Source organism: Hemitrygon akajei, chromosome 5 (genome assembly GCF_048418815.1).
Source record: "Hemitrygon akajei chromosome 5, sHemAka1.3, whole genome shotgun sequence".
NCBI lineage: Eukaryota > Metazoa > Chordata > Chondrichthyes > Myliobatiformes > Dasyatidae > Hemitrygon > Hemitrygon akajei.
In genome coordinates, this window is record NC_133128.1 from 170,668,960 (window position 1) to 170,690,180 (window position 21,221).

The 21,221-nt window shown below is 37.7% G+C and overlaps 1 protein-coding gene across 2 annotated transcripts in view; it reads left to right on the top strand.

Annotated features, from left to right (window-relative positions):
- The window catches only part of chn1 (chimerin 1), a 113,341-nt gene that overhangs the window by 11,521 nt on the left and 80,599 nt on the right, over positions 1-21,221 (top strand). The window contains exons 2-5 of one of the 2 annotated variants that reach the window (XM_073047183.1): positions 3,371-3,409; positions 3,762-3,898; positions 8,916-8,971; positions 14,648-14,679. Coding sequence is in view for 1 of the 2 variants with exons in the window: in XM_073047182.1 (XP_072903283.1) it covers positions 3,371-3,409; positions 8,916-8,971; positions 14,648-14,679 (127 nt within the window). In the remaining variant the exon portion in view is untranslated. The remainder of the gene's footprint in view (positions 1-3,370; positions 3,410-3,761; positions 3,899-8,915; positions 8,972-14,647; positions 14,680-21,221) is intronic. The other variant, XM_073047182.1, reaches the window with a different exon arrangement.

The window sequence follows — 21,221 nt, forward strand, 5'->3', positions numbered from 1 at the left end:
CCTGTCTCCAGCACTGCTTGATCTCTCAATCTTCAGACTATCAGTATGACTGCACTAGTTGAGCAGTTTTATTTTGTAAATAAACAGAGGGAAAACCAAATTGTCATCATCAGCACAGTTTTTCAAGCATTGCATTACCTTTTGACATTCTCTATGCACCTGTCTGAAATTGAGGTATATTGTTCAAAGGCTTCTTGTTATCCTTGTCTTTGACAGGAATTTTTGGCCAATGGTTGCTACAGCTTAACTGGCACTAAAACTCATTTATGCCTTTGTCACCTCAATATCACAATATACCATGCCAGAGTCTGTTGTTTGTGGTTTTACACTCTGTAAACTTGTGATTGTTTTCCATTGTTTGCTGCCTGTTCCCTAACCTGCGTGTTCACTATCATTCTGCTCACTTATAATACCATTTACATGACAATTTTTATTTGAAAATCTCATCTTGTTTCTTTTATCTGCTCCAAATCTCAGTAATATCATCTGTTAACATCTTCTCAAATTCTGTTTTTTTTTTCTCTTTGTTCCCAACTTTAATTCTCCTCCAAGGTTCCCTTTGCTGTCACAGGCTCTGAATGTGTTCTCTGATTCTTCATGATTTATTTTGTTACTGATATAGAACATAGTACAGCACAGTATGGGCCCTTTGGCCCATGATGTTGTGCAGACCTATATAAACCTACTCACTGATCACTCCAACCTTTCCCTCCTACACAGCCCATAACCCACCATTATTCTTTCATCCACGTGCCTAAGACTTTCAAATGTCACTAATCTATCAGCCTTACTCACCACCCCGGCGGTGCATTTAAGACACTTGCCACTCTGGTTTTAAAGAATCCTACCTCTGACATCTCCCCTAAACTTCCCTCCATTCACCTTAAAAGGGTGTCTTCTACCATTGGCCATTTCTGCCCTGGGGATAAAGGCACTTGCTGTCCATTATATGTATTACTCATAATCTTGTACACCTCTATCAGGTCATCTCTCATCCTCCGTCACTCCAAAGAAAAAAGCCCGAGCTTGTGCAACCTTTCTTGATAAGACATGTTCTCTAATCCAGAGAATATCCTTGTAAAATGTACCTCATTGACTAGGCACTTTGAATGTTTATGTGCCCAGTTTAGTTTGATAGAATTCTTTGACAGTGGAGTATTTAACAACAATATAAATGCTATGATGAAAAAGTACATTAACAGAAACATACAAGCAACTTCCAAAGCACAATGTGAAGTTTGGGATTTGAAGATCAGGAAGCCTGTGGACAGAATATATACATTTTGTATCTGAGAACAAAAAGAGAAATGTCACAAAAATAAACAATGATAACAATCTACAACATTTAAAATTTCTGTTTGTTTCAAAGTAGTAACTTCTCAAATGTCAGCTGTTCTCTTCATACGTCAGCACTTATTTGAGGTGTATATTTCTGAAGTAAGGCTTGTAACAGGTGAACAGATTTTTCCAGAATATTTTGCTTCATTCTGTCAGTTTACAGAAGAAAAGTTAAAGGAAGGCCAATTCAACTTATTTGCTTGAAAATTGTAACGGAACAAAGAAACATAGGTGCTGTTGAGTGTTGTGTTAATAACACTAGGTCATCCATTTGAACATTTCTAACTGTGACTTAACTGAGATAGATTGCATGTACAGTTTACCATTAAACTTGCTGTACTTCCAAATGAGTTTGACCAACTGGGCCTTCACTGAATTTCATGCCACTTGTTGAACTTCGGCACATAGAAAATAACCCAGCCTGGCTGACATAATGATATGAAACGCTTGGTTGCTCAGGTGAGGTCGTTATCGTAACTTGTATAAAATTGTATTCATGTTTCACAATGTTGACGATTACTCCACTGATCCGTGGTTTGAGCCGTGTATTAACTATATTAATTAGTAAATAAATTAATACATGGCTCAACTGGTAGTTGGTACAAACCTATTTTGATTCATAATTTGAATTGGTCATAATCTAATACTGATTCAGTAAGACATATGGAAAAAAAATGGCAGGGACCTTAATGGTGTACAGAGGAAATTCGGATGGAAGTCCATAGCTTGTTGAAAGTGGTGACACTGGTGGATAGGATAGTGAAAAAGACACTTTTAATACTTGCCTTCCAAAGCCAAGGGATTGGGTATAAAAATTGGGACATAATGTTAGAGTTGCACAGAATATTGGTTAGACTACAATTAGAGAAGTCCATGCTGCTCTGGTTGCCACGCTACAGGAATGTTGTGATAGCAACAGAGAGAGTGCTGAAGAAATTAATTAAGATGTTGCCTGGAAGGCAGAGCTGTAGTTATAAGGATCAGGTAGGCTGAATTAATTCTCTCTAGAATATAGGAAGCTGAAGGATGACCTCAGAAGTTTAAAAAAATAAGAGAGGAATAAATAGGATATAGTATTTTTTTCCACGGCAGGAGAGTCGAGAACTAAAGGCATAGGTTTACCATGAGAGGGGAGAAAATTAAAAGTGATCTGATAAATTGCTTTATTATTGTCACATGTACCAAGGTACATTGCAAAACATGTCTTGCATACAGTTCATGCAGATCAGTTTATTATAACAGTGCATTGAGGTAGTATGCAGAATGAAGTGTTACAATTACAGCAAAAGTGCAGGTAGACAATAAGGTGCAATGTAATAATGAGGTAGATTCAGGGGTCAAGTCCATTTTATCATACTAAGGAACCATTCAATATTGTTATAACAGTGGGATAGAAGCTGTCCATAATCCTCATGTGCTTTCAGGCTTTTGTATCTTCTGCCTGAAGGAAGGGGCAAACAGAAAATGTCCACAATAGTTAGTCTGATTATGCTGGTTTCAGGCAGTGAAGTGTGGACAATCTATGGAGGGGAGGCTGGTTTCCAAGATGTGCATTTAATAATACTAACTAAGTTTGATCTGTAAGATTATATTTTTAGAGTATGAAAGTGAAACTATTCAGCTTTGCCTTTGGCTAGTATTTCTATTTTTTTTAATCTGCATGTAAAAGATCAACTATGTATTGGAGGAGAATCTTTCAAGAATCACTGGCTTGCTACCACTAGTCAAGATTTTGGTCCAAAAATGATTTGGTTAAGGGTTTTAAGGAGATGGTACTTGTTTGGCTTTGGGTCAGGTATAAACTAGTAATGTTGCCCTACTCTATAATATGGAACAATTGAATGACCAGCTTCCTGAAACATGCAAGTTGTTTGAAATTTAAACCTACCATTCAGAAATCTCTCCTCCATCATTAATTCAGTTTCTGTATAAAATTAGGAATTATCCCATAGGATAATTGTCAATAATTCTTGTTCAATAAGTTTAATTTCCTTTCTTGTAATTTTTCTTCAACCTTTTTTTTTGTACACAGAAAATGATGAATATAAGCCTCCAGTTTGGAAATCTTACTGTAAGTATAAACTTATTTTGATTAACATTCAAATCAGAAGATTTAAAGTGGACTTGCATTTATTGAAAAAGCAAGTTCCTGAAACAACCTTTCCAGTTTTTTGACATCCCTTCCCATATCCCTAGATAAGTAGCTGAATTTTGAGATTGAGGTAGCTTCTCAACAAGTATTCTTTTGCTATCCATGCAACTATGTTTCAGGAAGAATATAGTTTTAGTTACTTTTTAATGATACTCTTCTAAAGAGAAATTTGCTAAGTTGAAGTCTCTAACTGAAGTACTGTATTGTAGAAGAATCTATTAATTTCCTCATGAATGAAGTGTCTTACAGTACTTTCAATAATTGTATATAGATTATCTGAAGACTTCAGAAATGATAAAGTCTTGGTAGCCCAATAGCTGTAGTGGTACAACACTCGACTTCCAACCAGAAGGTCACGAGTTCAAGTCACAGAGCTGCCTCTCACTGGAACTCACTTGCCTCAGTTGGGTGAGTTCTATGATTTATCAGCTGGGTGTTAAGTGAAGTGCCACAAATTATCAAAGTGTAAAAATATTTGGAAGAAAAATGTGCCAGAATGTTACTACCCCAACTTAAATTATATCCTTTTCAAATTCTTCTCTTCATGCGAATCGCTGACCATGAGACTGAAAAGATCAAACTTCTTCCCTTTATATTGCTCCCCAAAGAATAATGTTTACCCACATGGTAGAAAATGTTATAGAGTTAATCAATTGATTCATATACTTAAGTCCTGACTCATAGGTGATTCTTCGGCGCAATATATATTTTTTAGTGATTTACAAATTTCTCATTCTCAATTGAGCTGCTGAGTGAAGTCAATTAGTTTGGTACATCCAAATCTGATAGTGGATTGGAAAGGGCAGTCTGATTGAAACACATTATTCTATCATTTGTTCCAGAACAGCCTAGGTGAAAACAATCCTGTCAGAGATGAAATGCTTCTGCATGCACAGTTTCTGAGGAGATATTGGATTGCGTAAAGGGAGAGTGTTTAAAAGAATTGAGTTGGGGCATTCAGCACATTTTGCGCACAGCAGTTCCCTAGGAGACATTGGATTGCGCATAATTAGGCACTTGGCAAGATCTAATAAAAAGTGAGATTTAAATGGAGTGGCCATTGTGTGGGTGGGCCATTGTGTGGGTGGACTCAACTTAGAGTGGGAAGTTGAGGCTTCAGCGAGGAGAGTAGTAAGCCGTAGGTAGGTTATTTTAGTTACTTATTCTTTTTCTTATTGCACATTTAGAACAGTGGGAATGCCAGGCAGGGTAGTAGAATGCTCTTCTTGTGGGATGTGGGAAGGCAGGGAAACCTTTGGTGTCCCTGATGACTACTCCCGCAATAAGTGTATCCAGCCGCAGCTTCTAACAAACAGTGCTAAGGAGCTGGAGCTGTTCTGGAACAAGATGAACGCTGGATTATTTGGGAGCCTGAGAAGTTAATAAACAGGACATGCAGGGAGGTAGTTACACCCAAGGTGCAGGACACATTTAACTGGTTGACTGTCAGGTAGAGGAAAGGGGATAGGCAGCCTGTGATGATTCGCCTGAACAATAGGTATACAGCTTTGGAAACTGTTGGGTGGGATAAACTAGCAGAGGAAAGCCACGGAGGTCAGGTGTCTGACACTAAGCGTGGCTCTGTGGCTCAGAAAGGAAGGGGAGAACAGGAGAGCTGTAGTGATAGGTTCTAAAAGGAGAACATGATGGTTTGTCATTTCCTGGGTGTCAGGGTCAGGAGCATCTTGAATAGAATCCACAGCATTCTTAACTTGGAATGTGAGCAGACACATGGTCCATGTCGGTAGCAGCGGCATGAGTAGTAGGAGTGACGAGGTCTTGCAAAGTGAGTTCAGGAAGTTAAAGACAGAACTTCCAGGATTGTGCTAGTGAGGTCAGAAATAGGAAGATCATACGATTGATCACGTGGTTAAGTTGATTGGTGCAGGAAGGAAGGCTTCGGAGTTCTGGATATTTGGGCTGTCTTCCAGGGAAGGTGCCTGTACATAAGGGATGGTATGCACCTGAACTGGAGTGGGGACTAATATTCCAGTGGGAAGGTTTCTTACTGCTGTATGGGGTGGAGGGGGGAGGGTGCGGTGGTGGTGATGTCAGATTGGAGTTACATGGGGATGGAAACCAATTGCCAGAACTGATAGCGGAGTGGTTGTGAAGAAAGATGTTTTTAAGCCTACATACAAAGCCAGGAATCAAAAGGATGAGCATGGTGGAACTAATGTTCCGAGCTGTATGTTTTTCAATGCAAGCAGTAGGAATGGTGGATGTATCAGCATGTGGAATTAAGTCAGGAAAATGTCGTAGCAGTACTCAGACAGGACAGACCTTGTCTAGTGAGGCCTTATGGGTAGAACTGAGGAATTAGAATCATAATCAGAATAAGGAGTATACGACAGCATTAATGGAATTGTATTATAGACCACACAACAGTCTGCAGGAATTAGAGGAGCAAAGTTGTAGAGGTAACGCAGACAGTTGCAAGAAACATAAGGTTGTGATAATAGGTGATTTTTAACTTTCCATGTATTGACTGGGACTCCCAAATTGTAAAAGGGCTGGATGGGAAAGAGTTTGTCAGATGGGTTCAGGAAAGATTCCTTAATCAATACATAGGAGTCCCAACCAGAGAGAGAGGTCTGATACTAGATCTCCTATTAAGACAATGAGACAGGGCTGGTGACAAAAGTTTGTTTAGGGGAACAGTTTTTGCAACTAGTGATCATAAGGAAATTAATTTCAAGGTAATTACGGAAAAGGATAGATCTGGCTCTTGGGTTGAGTTTCTTTATTGGAGAAAGGCCAACTTTGATGGTATCAGAAAGGATCTGGCAAATGTGGATTGTGATGGGTTGTTTTCTGGCAATGGTGTACTTGGTAAGTGGGAGGCCTTCAAAAATGAAATTCTGAGAGCAGCATTTGTATGTTTCTGTCAGGAGTAAAAGTTAAGGATAATAGGTTTAAGGAACATTAGCTTTCAAGAGATAATGAGGCCCTTGTTAAGAAGTATGTAGTAGGTATAGGCAGGTAGGAACAAATAGGGTGCTTATGGAGTATAAGAAACGCAAGAGAACACTTAATAAGAAAATCAGGAGGGCTAAAAGAAGGCATGAGGTTGTTCTAGCAGATGAGTTGAAGGAGAATCCTAACTGCTTCTACTGATATATATTAAGAGCAAAAGAATAGCAAGAGATAAAATTCTGGAAGACTAGAGTGCTAATTTATGCACGGTGTTTTGAATGTTACTCGCTATTTTTGATATTTGCTTGTTATTTTGAATGTTTTGCACCTTGGCCCCAGAAGATGACAATGTGGTAAACTAGATCAGCAAATTTTCAGATAATGCTAAAATTAGGGGTGTAGTAGATAGTGATGAAGACTTTCAAAGCTTGCAGTGGGATCTGGACCAGCCAGCTGGAAAAATTGGCTAAAAAATGGCAGATGGAATTTAATGCAGACAAGTGTGAGGTATTGTACTTTGGGAGGATCAACCAGGGTAGATCTTACATGGTGAGTGGCAGGGCACTGAGGAGTACGATAGAACAGAGGGATCCTGGAAAACAGATCCAAAATTCCTTGGAAGTGGCATCACAGATAGGGTCGTAAAGAAAGCTTTTGACACATTTGCATTCATGAATCAATGTAATGAGTACCAGGGTTGGGATATTATGTTGAAATTGTATAGGACGTTAGTGAAGCCTGATTTGAGTGCAGTTTTTGTCACCTACCTAGAGGAAAAATGTAAGTAAGATTGAAAGAGTGCGGGGAAAAATTACAAGGATGTTGCTGGGACTTAAGGGCCTGGTTTATAGGGAAAGGCTGAATAAGTTAAAACTTAATTCCCTAGAGTGTTGAAGATGGAGGAGATTTGATAAAAGTTACAACATTGAGACATTGAGGGGTATAGATATGGTAAATGCAAGCAGGCTTTTTTCACTGAGGTTGGGTAGGACTACAACTGGAGGTTATGGGTTAAGGGTGAAAGGGGAATGTTTGAGAGGAACGTGAGGGGAACCTCTTCAATCAGAGGGTGATGAGAGTGTGGAACAAGCTGCCAGCGCAAGTAGTGGATGCGGGTTCAACTTTAGCATTTAAGAGAAATTTTGGATAGGTACGTGTATGGGAGGGTTATGCAGGTCAGCGGTCTAGATGCAGGTTGATGGGACGTTAATGGTTCGGCATGTACTAGATGGTCCCATCTAGTACAGGCTGAAGTACCTGTTTCTGTGCTGTAGTGTTCTATGACTCTATCAGGAAAAGCAAAATAAATTTAAATATTTATATTTTTAACAAAAACTGTTACTACGTTTTCCAATGCATTTATCAAAAGTAAGGAGTTAAATTGAGCTCAACCTTCTGAGCATTGCAGTAACTTCTTTTTAAACTTATCTTTTAAATCTATTTAGGGTTACATTGAAATATATCTAATAATTCCAGTAATGCAACCACATTTTTCTATTGGTATAATATTTGAATATTTTGTATTTTTTTAAATCTTTATTCTAGAGAATTTAATCACCTTTTGCTTTGTATATTTTTTCTAAGACATATAATTAGGGTGAAATCTCTGTTGAGGTCCCATGCAGTTAACCCAAACCTGATTTGATGAAATACACTGTACTGCCCATGGTGGCAATGTTTTGCTTGCACTCCATTCTGTGGAAAGTGTATTACATTTTGATGCTGATTTAGATATTCCCTGAAATGGAAAAAATACAGAATGCCCTTTCTGAGGCTGAAGCAGGTTTGTGGTCTATTCTTGGCTTCACCACAAGCAGTCAAAATATTATAACTTCAGAAGATACTCAGAAAAGAGATGACTTTGTTCAGTTTCTTATTGGTTAGAAATTTGTGAACATTCTGAAGCATGTTTTCTCCTCAGGTAGAACGACTTTGAAAACATTTTTAAGTGTAAGCTGATGAAGTAAATTTATGCAGTCCTGGAATTAAGCTGTTGCCATTTCTGTTTAACAGAAGTTATTGATGTATATTATTCAAACTACTTTCTGAATACCAGAGGAAAACTAGAATGTGCTAAATTTGTCATTTTTTATTTGTTAACAGGCTAAATTAGCACTTCAAAAACATTAAAGTAAAAACAAAAATATGATGTTAAGATGGGTGACAGCTACTCTATTTGGAGATTGTGAACAGTACAATTAAACAGCTGTACATTCTACCACTTCATTCCAGTAGTGACAATTGCATATAAAAAAACAATAGAATACAAGTTAAAGTGGTAGATATTCTTTCAAAAGGTATTAAGAAAACAAGACAATAAACCCTATCAATTTTCACTATAAACTTTAGAAAAAAAATTGCTATGCTTTTAAGATCAGTTGATCCACAGTGTTACCTATATAGGTAATGTTTTATTTTGTCTCCCCTGTTTAAACAATTTATTATACTGTACATCAATTGTGTTCTTAAATTATAATTTAACTTTGGTTTTTCACTTCCCACTTTCCAGTGTATCAGTTACAACAGGAAGCTCCTAATCCAAGGAGGATTACGTGCACATGTGAGGTTGGTTCCACGTTGACCATGTTTCTTCAATTTATAGTCAAGTAGATTTATAATCAAGTAGTTGCTGTTTTATTTCATTTACCCAAAATAATTTCAATCTGTTTCATAAGTATTTCAAATTTGATAAGAGACTGAAACCATAACTTATTTGATTGCTCTTCTGAGCCATTGCTCAGGATGGAGTACTCCTACATTAAAAAAGGATTTGCTATCAAATCAAAATTTATTGAACAAATTAACGCACAATTCAACAAAAAGACTATCACCAAGGTAGCAATCCCTGAGGAAATGCAGTTGTCAGAATTTTTGTGTCTGCATTAGTCATTGATTTCAGTACTGCAGATCCTATTTCCAGTTATGATTAGGAGTTTGACTTTTATAGTAAAATTTCATGAGATAGTATTAATAGTGAACACCTTGACAGATACACTGGTCATGGTAATCTCACCCATGTCCCTGAGTGCATTTCTACAGTCTTTTGAAAGTTGGTCACTACAAAGTTGGTTGATGCTGAAGGTAAACCAGTTTGTAAACTTGCAGTTGTTTAGCATGCAAGCTTAGAGGTATTTAAAGTTAATTCTTGCCACGCTCCACTTTATTTTAATTCAGAGTAACTATGTGACAAGGAAAATGACTGTCCTACTGACCCTGTTAGCAAGCTAGGTATCACCTTTCAAGTCGGTTCTTCCTCTAATCCTGCTGTATGTACACAATCTGAAGTAGAACTTGGCCCCAATTTCCCTGAGCAGACTGTCTTTTTTTTTGAACTAGTGAGATTTTTATGTTTGTGGTTATCTCTAAAATAGGATATTATAGAACAGATCTGTGATCTCTTCTTGGTTTGTGCATTGTACAAGTTAAAAGAATGCCTCAACAGAAAAATCTTAGCTTTGTAAAAGGGGCTGTTACTTATTTCTATCTCTCACCCGTTCATGCCCAGGAGGATTTTTAAACAAATTTTTGCATGAACATTGATAATATTGAGAAGTTTTGCATAAATGTCTAGGAACGATGTCACTATTCCTTAAGTCAGTACTGTTTTGTGGCAGTTTTGGTTCTAGAAAGAAGATGGATATGAAATTTCAGATTTTTAGATAGATAGATAGATACTTTATTCATCCCCATGGGGAAATTCAACTTTTTTCCAATGTCCCATACACTTGTTGTAGCAAAACTAATTACATACAATACTTAACTCAGTAAAAAAAATATGATATGCATCTAAATCACCATCTCAAAAAGCATTAATAATAGCTTTAAAAAGTTCTTAAGTCCTGGCGGTAGAATTGTAAAGCCTAATGGCATTGGGGAGTATTGACCTCTTCATCCTGTCTGAGGAGCATTGCATCGATAGTAACCTGTCGCTGAAACTGCTTCTCTGTCTCTGGATGGTGCTATGTAGAGGATGTTCAGAGTTATCCATAATTGACCGTAGCCTACTCAGCGCCCTTCGCTCAGCTACCGATGTTAAACTCTCCAGTACTTTGCCCACGACAGAGCCTGCCTTCCTTACCAGCTTATTAAGACGTGAGGCGTCCCTCTTCTTAATGCTTCCTCCCCAACACGCCACCACAAAGAAGAGGGCGCTCTCCACAACTGACCTATAGAACATCTTCAGCATCTCACTACAGACATTGAATGACGCCAACCTTCTTAGGAAGTACATTCGACTCTGTGCCTTCCTGCACAAGGCATCTGGTAGTGGCAGTGAATTTGCCAAAGTTAAGGTAATGTTAGCAGAAAAGATTGCAAGAATGAGAAGATAGTGTGACTAAGTCTAGTGATCTGTAACATGGAAACCTTTAAGAAGGCTGTAATTTAGCCACAGAATTTGGAAATGGATATTGATAAAATGAATATGCAAAAAATTATTGTGATGTTACATATGATAACTGATGCAGAAATTATATACCTAAAACATTATAGTGGCAGGATTGAAAATCAAGAGAACAGCTTTACTCTGACAAGATTAAGACAAATTATTTTAGGCTTTGAATGAGAAGTTCTTTCCAAATAATTGTTCCAAATATAGTAACGTTTCATTAGTCCAGCATCTGATTCTTTTGAAATCCTGATGGTTCAGTATCTAGCTTAGTTATTAGTATGATTTGTGAGCCTAGCGTCCAGATTGCAAACATGGTGTGTGGGCAGAAACAAGGGCCTGGAGTGTAGCCAAGGTTAGGGCCCAGACCAGCCTGAAGCTCAGCTTGGGGTTCACAACACCAGGAGTCAAGAACAGGATCGTTTTGCAGCCAGATGTGAGCAGAGAGTGTGTATATATTTCCCACTCTGTTTGAACTCACAGGGTCACTGGAATGTTTATTGTACAACTAAGTAATTATGTAAAGTAAAAACTGAAAATATAAGTGTTTGGGTATAAATAACAATACATCCATTAGCCCAGAAAACCTGTTAGTCCAGCATGATCAAAGTTCCAAGGATGTCTGAATAGAGGAGTTTTAATGTAAACCCTTTAATTTACACTCTTGAAAATATAGATACATTTTATAAATTAGTTTTTACCACAGCTTTTATACAACAAAATGAAGTTAAATTTAGTTAAATTTGATAACAAATTCAAAGATTTCTAAATTTTTTACACATCCTCAGTATAATTCTTGCATTTTAAAATAGGATCACACTCTAATTCCCTAATTGTTTGCTTTTAAATTGCAAATTAAAGGTTTCACTCAATCTGACGACAGTACACGATTAAATAATTGTGGAGAAAGAGATACTTAGCTTCATTGACCTTAGACTAAAGAGCAAGAATCACCAAACCTTGTGCTTGTGATTACTTTCAAGTGAGCCTAATCATAGGGTATAAAATTGAGAACTTGATTTGTCTGTGAGGTCTCATATTAAAAAATACCTTGCTCTCTTGACCTACATATGAAGAGTGACCTGCTGATGTAATGTTATGCAGCTGGCAACATGACTTGCAGTCAGCATATTTTGGAAGTTAAGAGAAGAGATTTAATAAAGCTATTTTTAGATTATCAGATATTTATTGGGGTGAAATAAAATGCTTACACATCACACATATTGAGTGCAGTTTTAGTGAAGCAGTAGAGAGAGTTCAGAGAAGGGCAACAAGACTCATTCCAAGTCTGCAAGGTATGAGCTTTGAAGAAAGATTGAAAGAATTAAATCTTTTTAGCTTAATTAAATGTAGAATGAAAGGAGACATGCTAGAAGTGTTCAAAATCATTAAGTGTATAAGTAAGGTGGATGCCAGCTGTTACTTCAAAATTAATTAATCAATAAGGACACAGCCATAGGTGGGGTCTGGTTAAAGGGAGATTTCAGACTAACATCAGGAAGCACTTCTTTATACATTGAGCTGTGGCCACATGGAACAAGCTACCCTATTCAAATCTAAACTTGATAGTTATTTCAGCACACTATGTGAACAGGAATTTGGCAAGCTTTGTTGGACTAAATGGCCTGTTCTTGCCAAAAACTTTGATGTTCTAATATTTGAACTAAAATAGTATAATTTGGAGTTGTACAACACAGAAACAGGCCCTCCACTGTTTCCATACCAACCTTTTTGCTGATATACTGTATACTTATTCCATTTACCTGCAATAGGTCTGTATCCTTCTACGTCTTGCTTATTTAAGTGGCTTTCTAAATGACTCTTAAACATAGTGATTGTATCTAATTCCACCACTTCGTCTGACAGTGAGTTCCAGATATCAACCACTGTCTGTGTGAAAACAAAATTTCCCCCTCAAATCCCATTTATAACTCTTTCCTCTCACCTTAAACTTGCGCCTTCTTGCTTTTGATACCCCTAATATTGGAAAAGATTTTGACCATTTACCCATCTATGCCTGTAATAGTTTTATATACCTCTATCAGCTGCCTTCACTCCAGGGAAACAAACCTAGCCTATTTAATCTCTCCACATAGCTAAAATCCTTCAATCTTAATAACATTCCAGTGAATCTCTTCTGTAGTATCTCAAAGGCAACCATATTCTTCCATTAGTATAGCAACCAGAATTGCACACTGTGCTCTGAGTGTAGTCTAATCAGTGTTTTGAAAAAGTGATATGATAATATCCCAAATGTTGTATTCCATGTGTCGACCTATGAAGACAAGCATGACCTATGAAGAAAGCCCTGGTACCATTAACAGTGCTGTTCTTCCTTCAGCCAAATTTCTGCGATTTCAGTAACAACATAATTTAAAGTGCTGATCCATGCTCTGAGCTTGTCCATCTTCTTGCATTAAAGTGTACACAGTTAAACCTTATAGTCCTTCCATGCTCCCTAATCTTTCAGTTTACTCTGCCCAATTTACTCCACATTTCTCCCCACTTGCTGCCTTACTGCTATGCTTCTCTCCACTCTACTTCTGGTATTATATATTATGAATGACGCAGAAACTATTTATAGGTGATCCCTACATTATGGCCATTTGGTTACAGATATTGCCTTTACAAAATTCTCAAATCATTACCCAGAAATTCATGATAAGTAATAACATTTGTTCTTGTAAAATTTGTGTGAAAAAGAAAAATGAACACTTTTTTAACAACTCACATTTCTTAACGTATGTGTAGATGACACATGCTTGCACTACAGAGGATTACAAATCAGATTTCTAAGATCCCGTGCTCCTATTGCACAAGTTATACTTGTACTTCAGACATTTCTACACAATTTAAAAGTTTCATTTTTGTGCCATGAAGAATTGCATAATTGTGATCTCAAATTTTGTTTGTCAGACTGTACATAAGGGGAATATAAATAATTTTATTTTAAAAAGGCATCAGATGCAAAATACATACAATTGTTAGTTAGTACATGACAGCTTTGAAAAGATTAGTGTATTAAGTACTATTTAAACTGTTAACTTCAAACTCTTAGTAGCTCAAAATGATCTGTGTATTCTGAAGCAGGGGACTTAACACCCACAAGGGTTCTTGTCTTTATTAAATTGGCAGGCATACATTTATTGGCATAGTCAGTCCTGCACTTTGTTTTCACATTTAATTAAACCAGAATTAGGTATAGGGACAGAAGGGCCTATTCTGCACAGCATCTCAATAAATAAATAAATTCAATTTAGCTGTAAGGTATTCCATTCATGCAGTTACTAATATCTTACAATGAGAGATATACCTTTGAGGATTTTAAGAATTTATTAGGGAGTAGAAACTGCTCTGAATTGCTTCACAGACTATTTAATCTTTTCAGCTTAAAGTGTTTCTATATGTTGATAATATTCCAATTTTAAGCATTTATGCTGCACTTTTAATCCAACTAACACCATCTTCTATTTGCTCTTTTTAGAAAACATTCTTTAATTTTATTATGCCAAAAATATTATTTTTGTAAAAAAAAATATTTCACAATATTATACAAAGACAAGTAACTTAAGGTTCTTAATACTGATAGGATGCTTATGGCCATTGCAGGCTGGGTGTTGACTAGCCATAATTTTGGTAAAAACTTCGCCAAAAGCATTAGGGCACATGCCTGAAACAATTTTTTTGTCCTTTGCATGAGCCACAGCTGAGCCCAATATATAGTGAAAGATTGTATTGTGCACAATTGTTAAGCACCAAGCACAATTTTTATTTCTTTGGTTAATTTTACAATACAGCTTATGCATGCATTATAATGTTTTTTTTAAACAAGTAGACTTCTTTTTCATTTACAGGTGGAAAACAGACCCAAGTACTATGGAAGAGAGTGAGTGCAGGTTTAGTTTTTAACTTGTGTTTTCTAAAACTGTTTAAAATTGTTATAAATGGAATAGCGGAAATAAATCGTCAAATAATAATTTGAATTGAATTTTATAAAAACTGCATTCTTTGTGTTTCTTTTTGGGTAGCAAATTTGTAAGGCTTATGGTGCCACTGTGACACCCTGAAACTTAAGCACGAAAATCTATACTCTAAATTAGACCTGAGCAAGTGCTGCATTGTCAGAAGTTTCAACCTGCGGATGCATTCTTAAACTGAGACCCCAGGTGAATATAAGTTCCTATGGCACAATTGAAGAAGATCAGAAAAGTTAGATCCAGTGTCTCAGTTCCTCTGGCAACAATACAAAAATTGGTTGTTTAGTCATTATTAACCAGTTTTGAGCTTACTGAGTGCAAACTGAATGCCATGATTCCTCAAACACAGCAGTGACTATGCTTTAGAAATACCTTATTGGCTGTAAATATTTTGGGACGAACTGAAGCTCTGAAAGATGACATACAGGGCTAGAAAGTCCAACCCATTGTTCTCTAGCTTGTTACTTCAGAGTAAAGGCTGTGATACTCCTGATAGGCTCTATTTGTGAAACTTCAGCAGCTCTAACAAATTCCTAACCAAATCTCATGACGTGTGGAAGTCATGTAACTAGGCTTTGTGCACACTGATGATCCTGCATGAAAGGCACATAACCCTAAAATCTTGTTGTATTGGATGTACTGAATGAATCAACTTTTTAAAGTGCTGTGTAGTACTGCTTAATTATTATATGGGAGCTCATTATTCTCTAACAGAAAGGCATAATAGTTCCAGATTACATCAGGAATTTTATGGTCCAGAACGCCCATTATACTCCAGGTATATTTTTCTTCAGCTGATGAGGCCATGATATATACCACTCAACAAATCCTTGGGTAAACTGCTGAACTTCCAAGAGAATTTAGCAGTTTTCAAGCAAATCAACTGCTGTGTTAATCTTGTAGGTGAGCGTGGGGAATAACAACTGGGCCATCACAGACTGATGCCCGATTTAATGTCAACCACTCCCTTCCCCAAACTTTGTTCACCATGCCAGCAAGGCTTGACATAGACAAGTAAATTTAAATGAGTAAATTAGTTTACTGTTGTCATATGTACCTGGGTACAATGAAAAACTATTGACTGCCATCCATACAGAACATTTCATTGCATCAATGCATTGATATAGTGCAAGGGAAAACAATAACATGTTACAGTTACAGAGACAATAAGGTGCAAGGCCTTAGTGAGGTCAAGTGCCAGTTCTGATTGCACTAGGAAACTGTTCAATAGTGTCAGAACAGTGGATTAGGTATCATTGAGCCTAGTCGTACGTTCTTTCAGGCTTTTGTATCTTCAGTCTGATGGGAGAGGGAAGAAAGACTGTCCAGCATGGCTGGAATCTTTGATTACACTGGCTGTAAGCTGCATGAAATATAGACAGTCTGTGGAGGGAAGGCTCCAAGGTAAAAGCTAGGGTTAAACAATTCTCAAATGTGATTGAACTTCAACTGCTTCCTCATTTGAAGTGCAGTTGGTGATTGACAATAAATGATAACATTGTCACTGATGGTCAAGAGGTTATTTTGTTTGTTTGGGATCTTGGAAGCAGAAGACTACAAATGAGTATGTTTTTATCATTGTATCTTTCTGATTCTGTGACACTCTTTCCTGGGATGTCCCACAGCTAGGGACTTACTATTATGCAATCATCCAAATATGTTGAAAACTCCAGGCTGAATTGTGCCAGCAAAGGTGGTCTGTTGATGCAAAGATCTCCTCACTCCTGGCATCTTGTACAAGTGGTTGAAAGCTTGCAGGCTTGGTTATAGTTGAACAACTACATTGGTGCAGCTTGCTTCCAACCAGAAACGAATTTCTGGCTCAAATGCTTATCTTTTGCTCTTTAAAGACTATAAGATGTAGATCTTGTACTTCATGTGGACGTGTTACTTTGAAGTGCTTGGTCAGTTACCCTGCATTTGCTTCATGTGATGAATACTTATGGAAGTCTCAGAAACTGATTTTGGGCACAACTAAGCTTATTTATCTATGGGCAAGACGATCAAGTAATAATGTAATTTAATGCTGTTAACCTATAAGTGATCCACAAATTTTGAAGGCATTCATGCCTTCATAATCTTATTTAACTTAAATGCTCTGTTTTTGATTTGTGCCATTACCTTAACATTTCAACCTTTGTATTTTGTGTGCAGAGTAATAAGCAATTAGACTCAATCTTAGATTTCATAAAAATTTTGTGCAGGAAATTTCTGGTGAGTTGAATGTATTCAGAGAATTTGTAGTGCTGATTTTTTTTCTTGTATGTCTCTGAATTATAAATGCAAGCCAATTGCATTGTTGTTTTTGCAACTCTTTGTGGAAAGGGAAACATTGATGTTCTGAATGTCACGATTAACTAGGAATGAGTAATCGTATAGATCAGTGCTTTATAAATAAATAAATTGGTGCTCTGCTTAGTTCTTAGCCTAGTGAATTTTTTTTTCTTGCTAACAAACAAGAAAATTGAATAAAAGACAAAATTGTGAAAGTTTACCAGCTGAGAACTGCCATGCTGTTCATGTTCACTCAGCCATTGAAAATGAATCGTATCATTGGTGCTTGGCTACTGAGAGTGCAGTATGTAATGACCAGTTTTAACGTGTATTCAGTTAATACATACATTACTGGGAACATCACCTGGGAACTGAATACTAAATGAGAGACTGGTGCAGTAAAACACATCTCCTTTTGTTATTAAGGCAGAAGAAACCCATTATATTCAACATGACTTCCCCATAGTAGATCAGTGTGAAAAGTTATCCCAAATTACCATTACTAATATAATAAAATAGACTTGTTCATCTTATTTCAGCAGTGCCTTGAAATTTCATGGTATTAGAATGAGGGCAAGAGCAAGAGATGTTGAAATTCCACAGATCGGGTGTCCCAGTATATACCGATAATGGCATGATTGCCTACCTCCGTTAAATTCTGTTGTATTGACTTAAGATGTGGTTGAGTTAGCATTCCTTCACTTTCACTTTCACTAGCACATCCACTGGAATAACTTCCCAGTGTTAAGTTTACATTTGATACTATGTGGTTTTTTAAAAGTTAGTTTATTATCAAACTACATATGTCACCATATACAATCCTGAGATTTATTTTCTTGCGAGCATTCCCAGTGAATACAAGAAACAATGGAATCAGTGAAAGGCTACATCAAACAGGACAGACAAACAACCAATATGCAAAAGACAACTGTGCAATAAATAAATAAATAATAAATAACAAATAAGTAATAAATATGGAGAACAAGAGATGAGTCCTTGAAAGTAGGTCCATAGATAGTGGCAGCAGTGCAGTGATGGGGTGAGTGAAATTGAATGAAGTTATCCCCTCTGGTTCAGGACCCTGATGGTTGAGGAGTAATAACTGTTCCTGAACCTGGTGGTGCGAGTCCTGTACCGTTTTCCTGATGGTAGCAGAGAGAAGAGAGCATGATCTGGGTGGTGGGGTCCTTGATGATGCAACTACTTTCCTACTTTCCTGCAACAGCACACCATGTAGATGTGCTCAATAGTGGGGAGGGCTTTACCCGTGATGGACATGGTTGTATCCACTACTTTCTGTAGGCTTTTCTGTTCAAGGGCATTGGTGTTTCCATACCAGACTGTGATGCAACCAGTCAGTATGCTCTCCATTGCTCATTTATAGAAGATTATTGGTTCGATGACATGCCAAACCTTCGCAAACTTTTTTTAAAAAAAAAAGTAGAAATGCTGACATTTTTTCTTTGTAATGGCACTTGTGTGCTGGACCTGGGATATTGATCTGAAATGATAACACTGAGAAATCTTAAGTTGCTGACCCTTTCCATCTCTGATCCCTAGCTCAAGGACCTTTGGTTTCCTCCTCCTAAAGTCAATAATTAGCTCCTTGGTCTTGCTGACATTGAGTGAGAGGATGTTGTGGCACCATTCAGCCAGATTTGCAGTCTCCCTGATTGATCACGATCTTTGATTTAGCTAACGATAATGGAGTCACTGCAAACTTAAATATGGCATTGCAGCTGTGGTTAGCCTCAGTCCTAAGTATAAAGCAAGAGATCAGGGGCAAAGCGCACAGCCTTGTGGTACAGCTGTACTGATGGTGAATGGAAGAAATGCTATTGCCAATCTGAACTGACTGGTGTCTACAAGTGAGGAATTCAAGGATCTAGTTGCATAAGAAGGTATTGAGGGCTAGGATGAAGCTTATTGATTAGTTTAAAGAGATGGTAGTATTGAATGCCCCGCTGTAGTCAATGAGGAGCATCCTGATGTATGTATGTATCTTCACTGTCCAGATGTTCCAGGGTTGAGTGAAGAGGAAATGAAATGGCATCTGCTGTTGATCTTTTGTAACAGTAGGCAAATTAGAATCAGTTCAGGTTGCTGCTTCGACAGGAATTGATGTTTCATCACCCACCTCTCAAAGCATTTTATCACTGAAGATGTAAGTGCTACTGAACATTAGTCATTGAGGCAGGTTACAATGTTCTTCTTGGGCACCAGTATAATTGAAGCCTGCTTGAAACAGGAGGTACCTCAGACTGCCAAAATGAGAGGTTGATGAAGGTAGAGCAGTTAATATATTGGATTTCAGCAAGACATTTGATAAGGTACCCCATGCAAGGCTTATTGAGAAAATAAGGAGGCTTGGGATCAAAGGGGACATTGCTTTGTGGATCTGGAATTGGCTTGCCCACAGAAGGCAAAGAGTGGTTGTAGACGGGTCATATTCTGCCTGGAGGTTGGTGACCAGTGGTGTGCCACAGATATCTGTTCTGGGACCCCTTCTCATTGTGATATTTATAAATGACCTGGATGAGGAAGTGGAGAGATGGGTTAGTACATTTGCTGATGACACAAAGATTGGGGGTGCTATGGATAGTGTGGAGGGCTGTCAGAGGTTACAGCAGGATGTTAATAGGATGCAAAACTGGGCTGAGAAGTGCCAGATGGAGTTCAACGCAGATAAATGTGAGGTGGTTTATTTTGGTAGGTCAAGTATGATGACAGTGTGGAGGATTAGAGGGAGGTTGGGGTCCGAGTCCAAAGGACATTCAAAGCTGTTGCGTAGGTTGACTCTATAGTTAAGAAGACATAAGGTGCATTGGCTTTCATCAACCGTGGAATTGTGTTTAAGAGCCGAGAGGTAATGTTACAGCTTTATAGGGCCCTAATCAGACACCAGTTGGAGTACTGTGCTCAGTTCTAGTCACCTCACTACAGGAAGGATGTGGAAACTATAGAAAGGGTGCAGAGGAGATTTACAAGGATGTTCCCTAGATTGGAGAGCATGCCTTATCAGAATAGTTTGAGTGAACTTGGCCTTTTCTCCTTGGAGCAGCAGAGGATGAGAGATGACCTGATAGAGGTATATAAGATAATGAGAGCGATCGATCGTGTGGATAGTCAGAGGCTTTTTCCTCGGGCTGAAATGGCTAGCACAAGAGGGCACAGTTTTAAGGTGCTTGGAAGTAGGTACAGAGGAGATGTCAGGGTTAAGTTTCTTTATGCAGAGAGTAGTGAGTGTGTGGAATGGGCTGCTGGCGACTGTGGTGGAGGCAGATACGATAGGGTCTTTTAAGAGACTCCTGTATAGCTGCATGGAGCTTAGGAAAAATAGAGGGCTATGGGTAACCCTAGGTAATTTCTAAAGTAAGCACATGTACGGCATAGCATTGTGGGCCAAAGGACCTGTTTTGTGTTGTAGGTTTTCTGTGTTTCTTCTAATAAGAGTGTGATAAGACCCCTGCATTCAAGCACCACAAAGAGTTTATCATGAAACACAGACTCCCAGCTTTTGTCTTCCCCGAATCAGCAGTTTAGTCCATCCTCTGTATTGAGAAGACTTCAGGTCTTACTGAGGCATCTGACATGTCTGGAATGAGCCATATCTTTGTGAAACACAATGCAGCAATTTTTCCCTTAGGTTCTCAGTGTTGTTGTCCACTCACTGTACATTTGCTAAAAAGATACCGGGTGGAGAAAGTTTCATATCTCAGTATTTTAGTCTGGCTTGGTCCTTCCCTCCTCCCTCACTTATGGCATGCTGATGCACCTTTGTACCTGCATTCTTGAGAGTTAAGTGCACCATGTCCTTCAGAAGATTGTGTTTTTGCGTGTTTGTTAAGACAGTTCAAAAGTATGTTACTTAAAGGGAAATTACAGGCTACAGATTGCCGTTAGAATAGCACCATCATCTTTCACCAGCAACATCTTAGAGTTTTAGTCTTACCCCAGTTTTAGTGCAGTCATTCTATCTGTCACTTTTCAAATTTATTTTCCGTTATTTCTTTAAAAGTAGTTCCTCTAATTTGAAATTTTTTACTCCTATAGATGCCTCATAAAAATATAAGATTGTATTTAATTGCTGAAACTGATTTGTATGCAGGAATTATTTTATTACTAAAGAGCCACATAAATTGCGGAATGCTGTAGCTGCAGCATTTTATGACAAAAT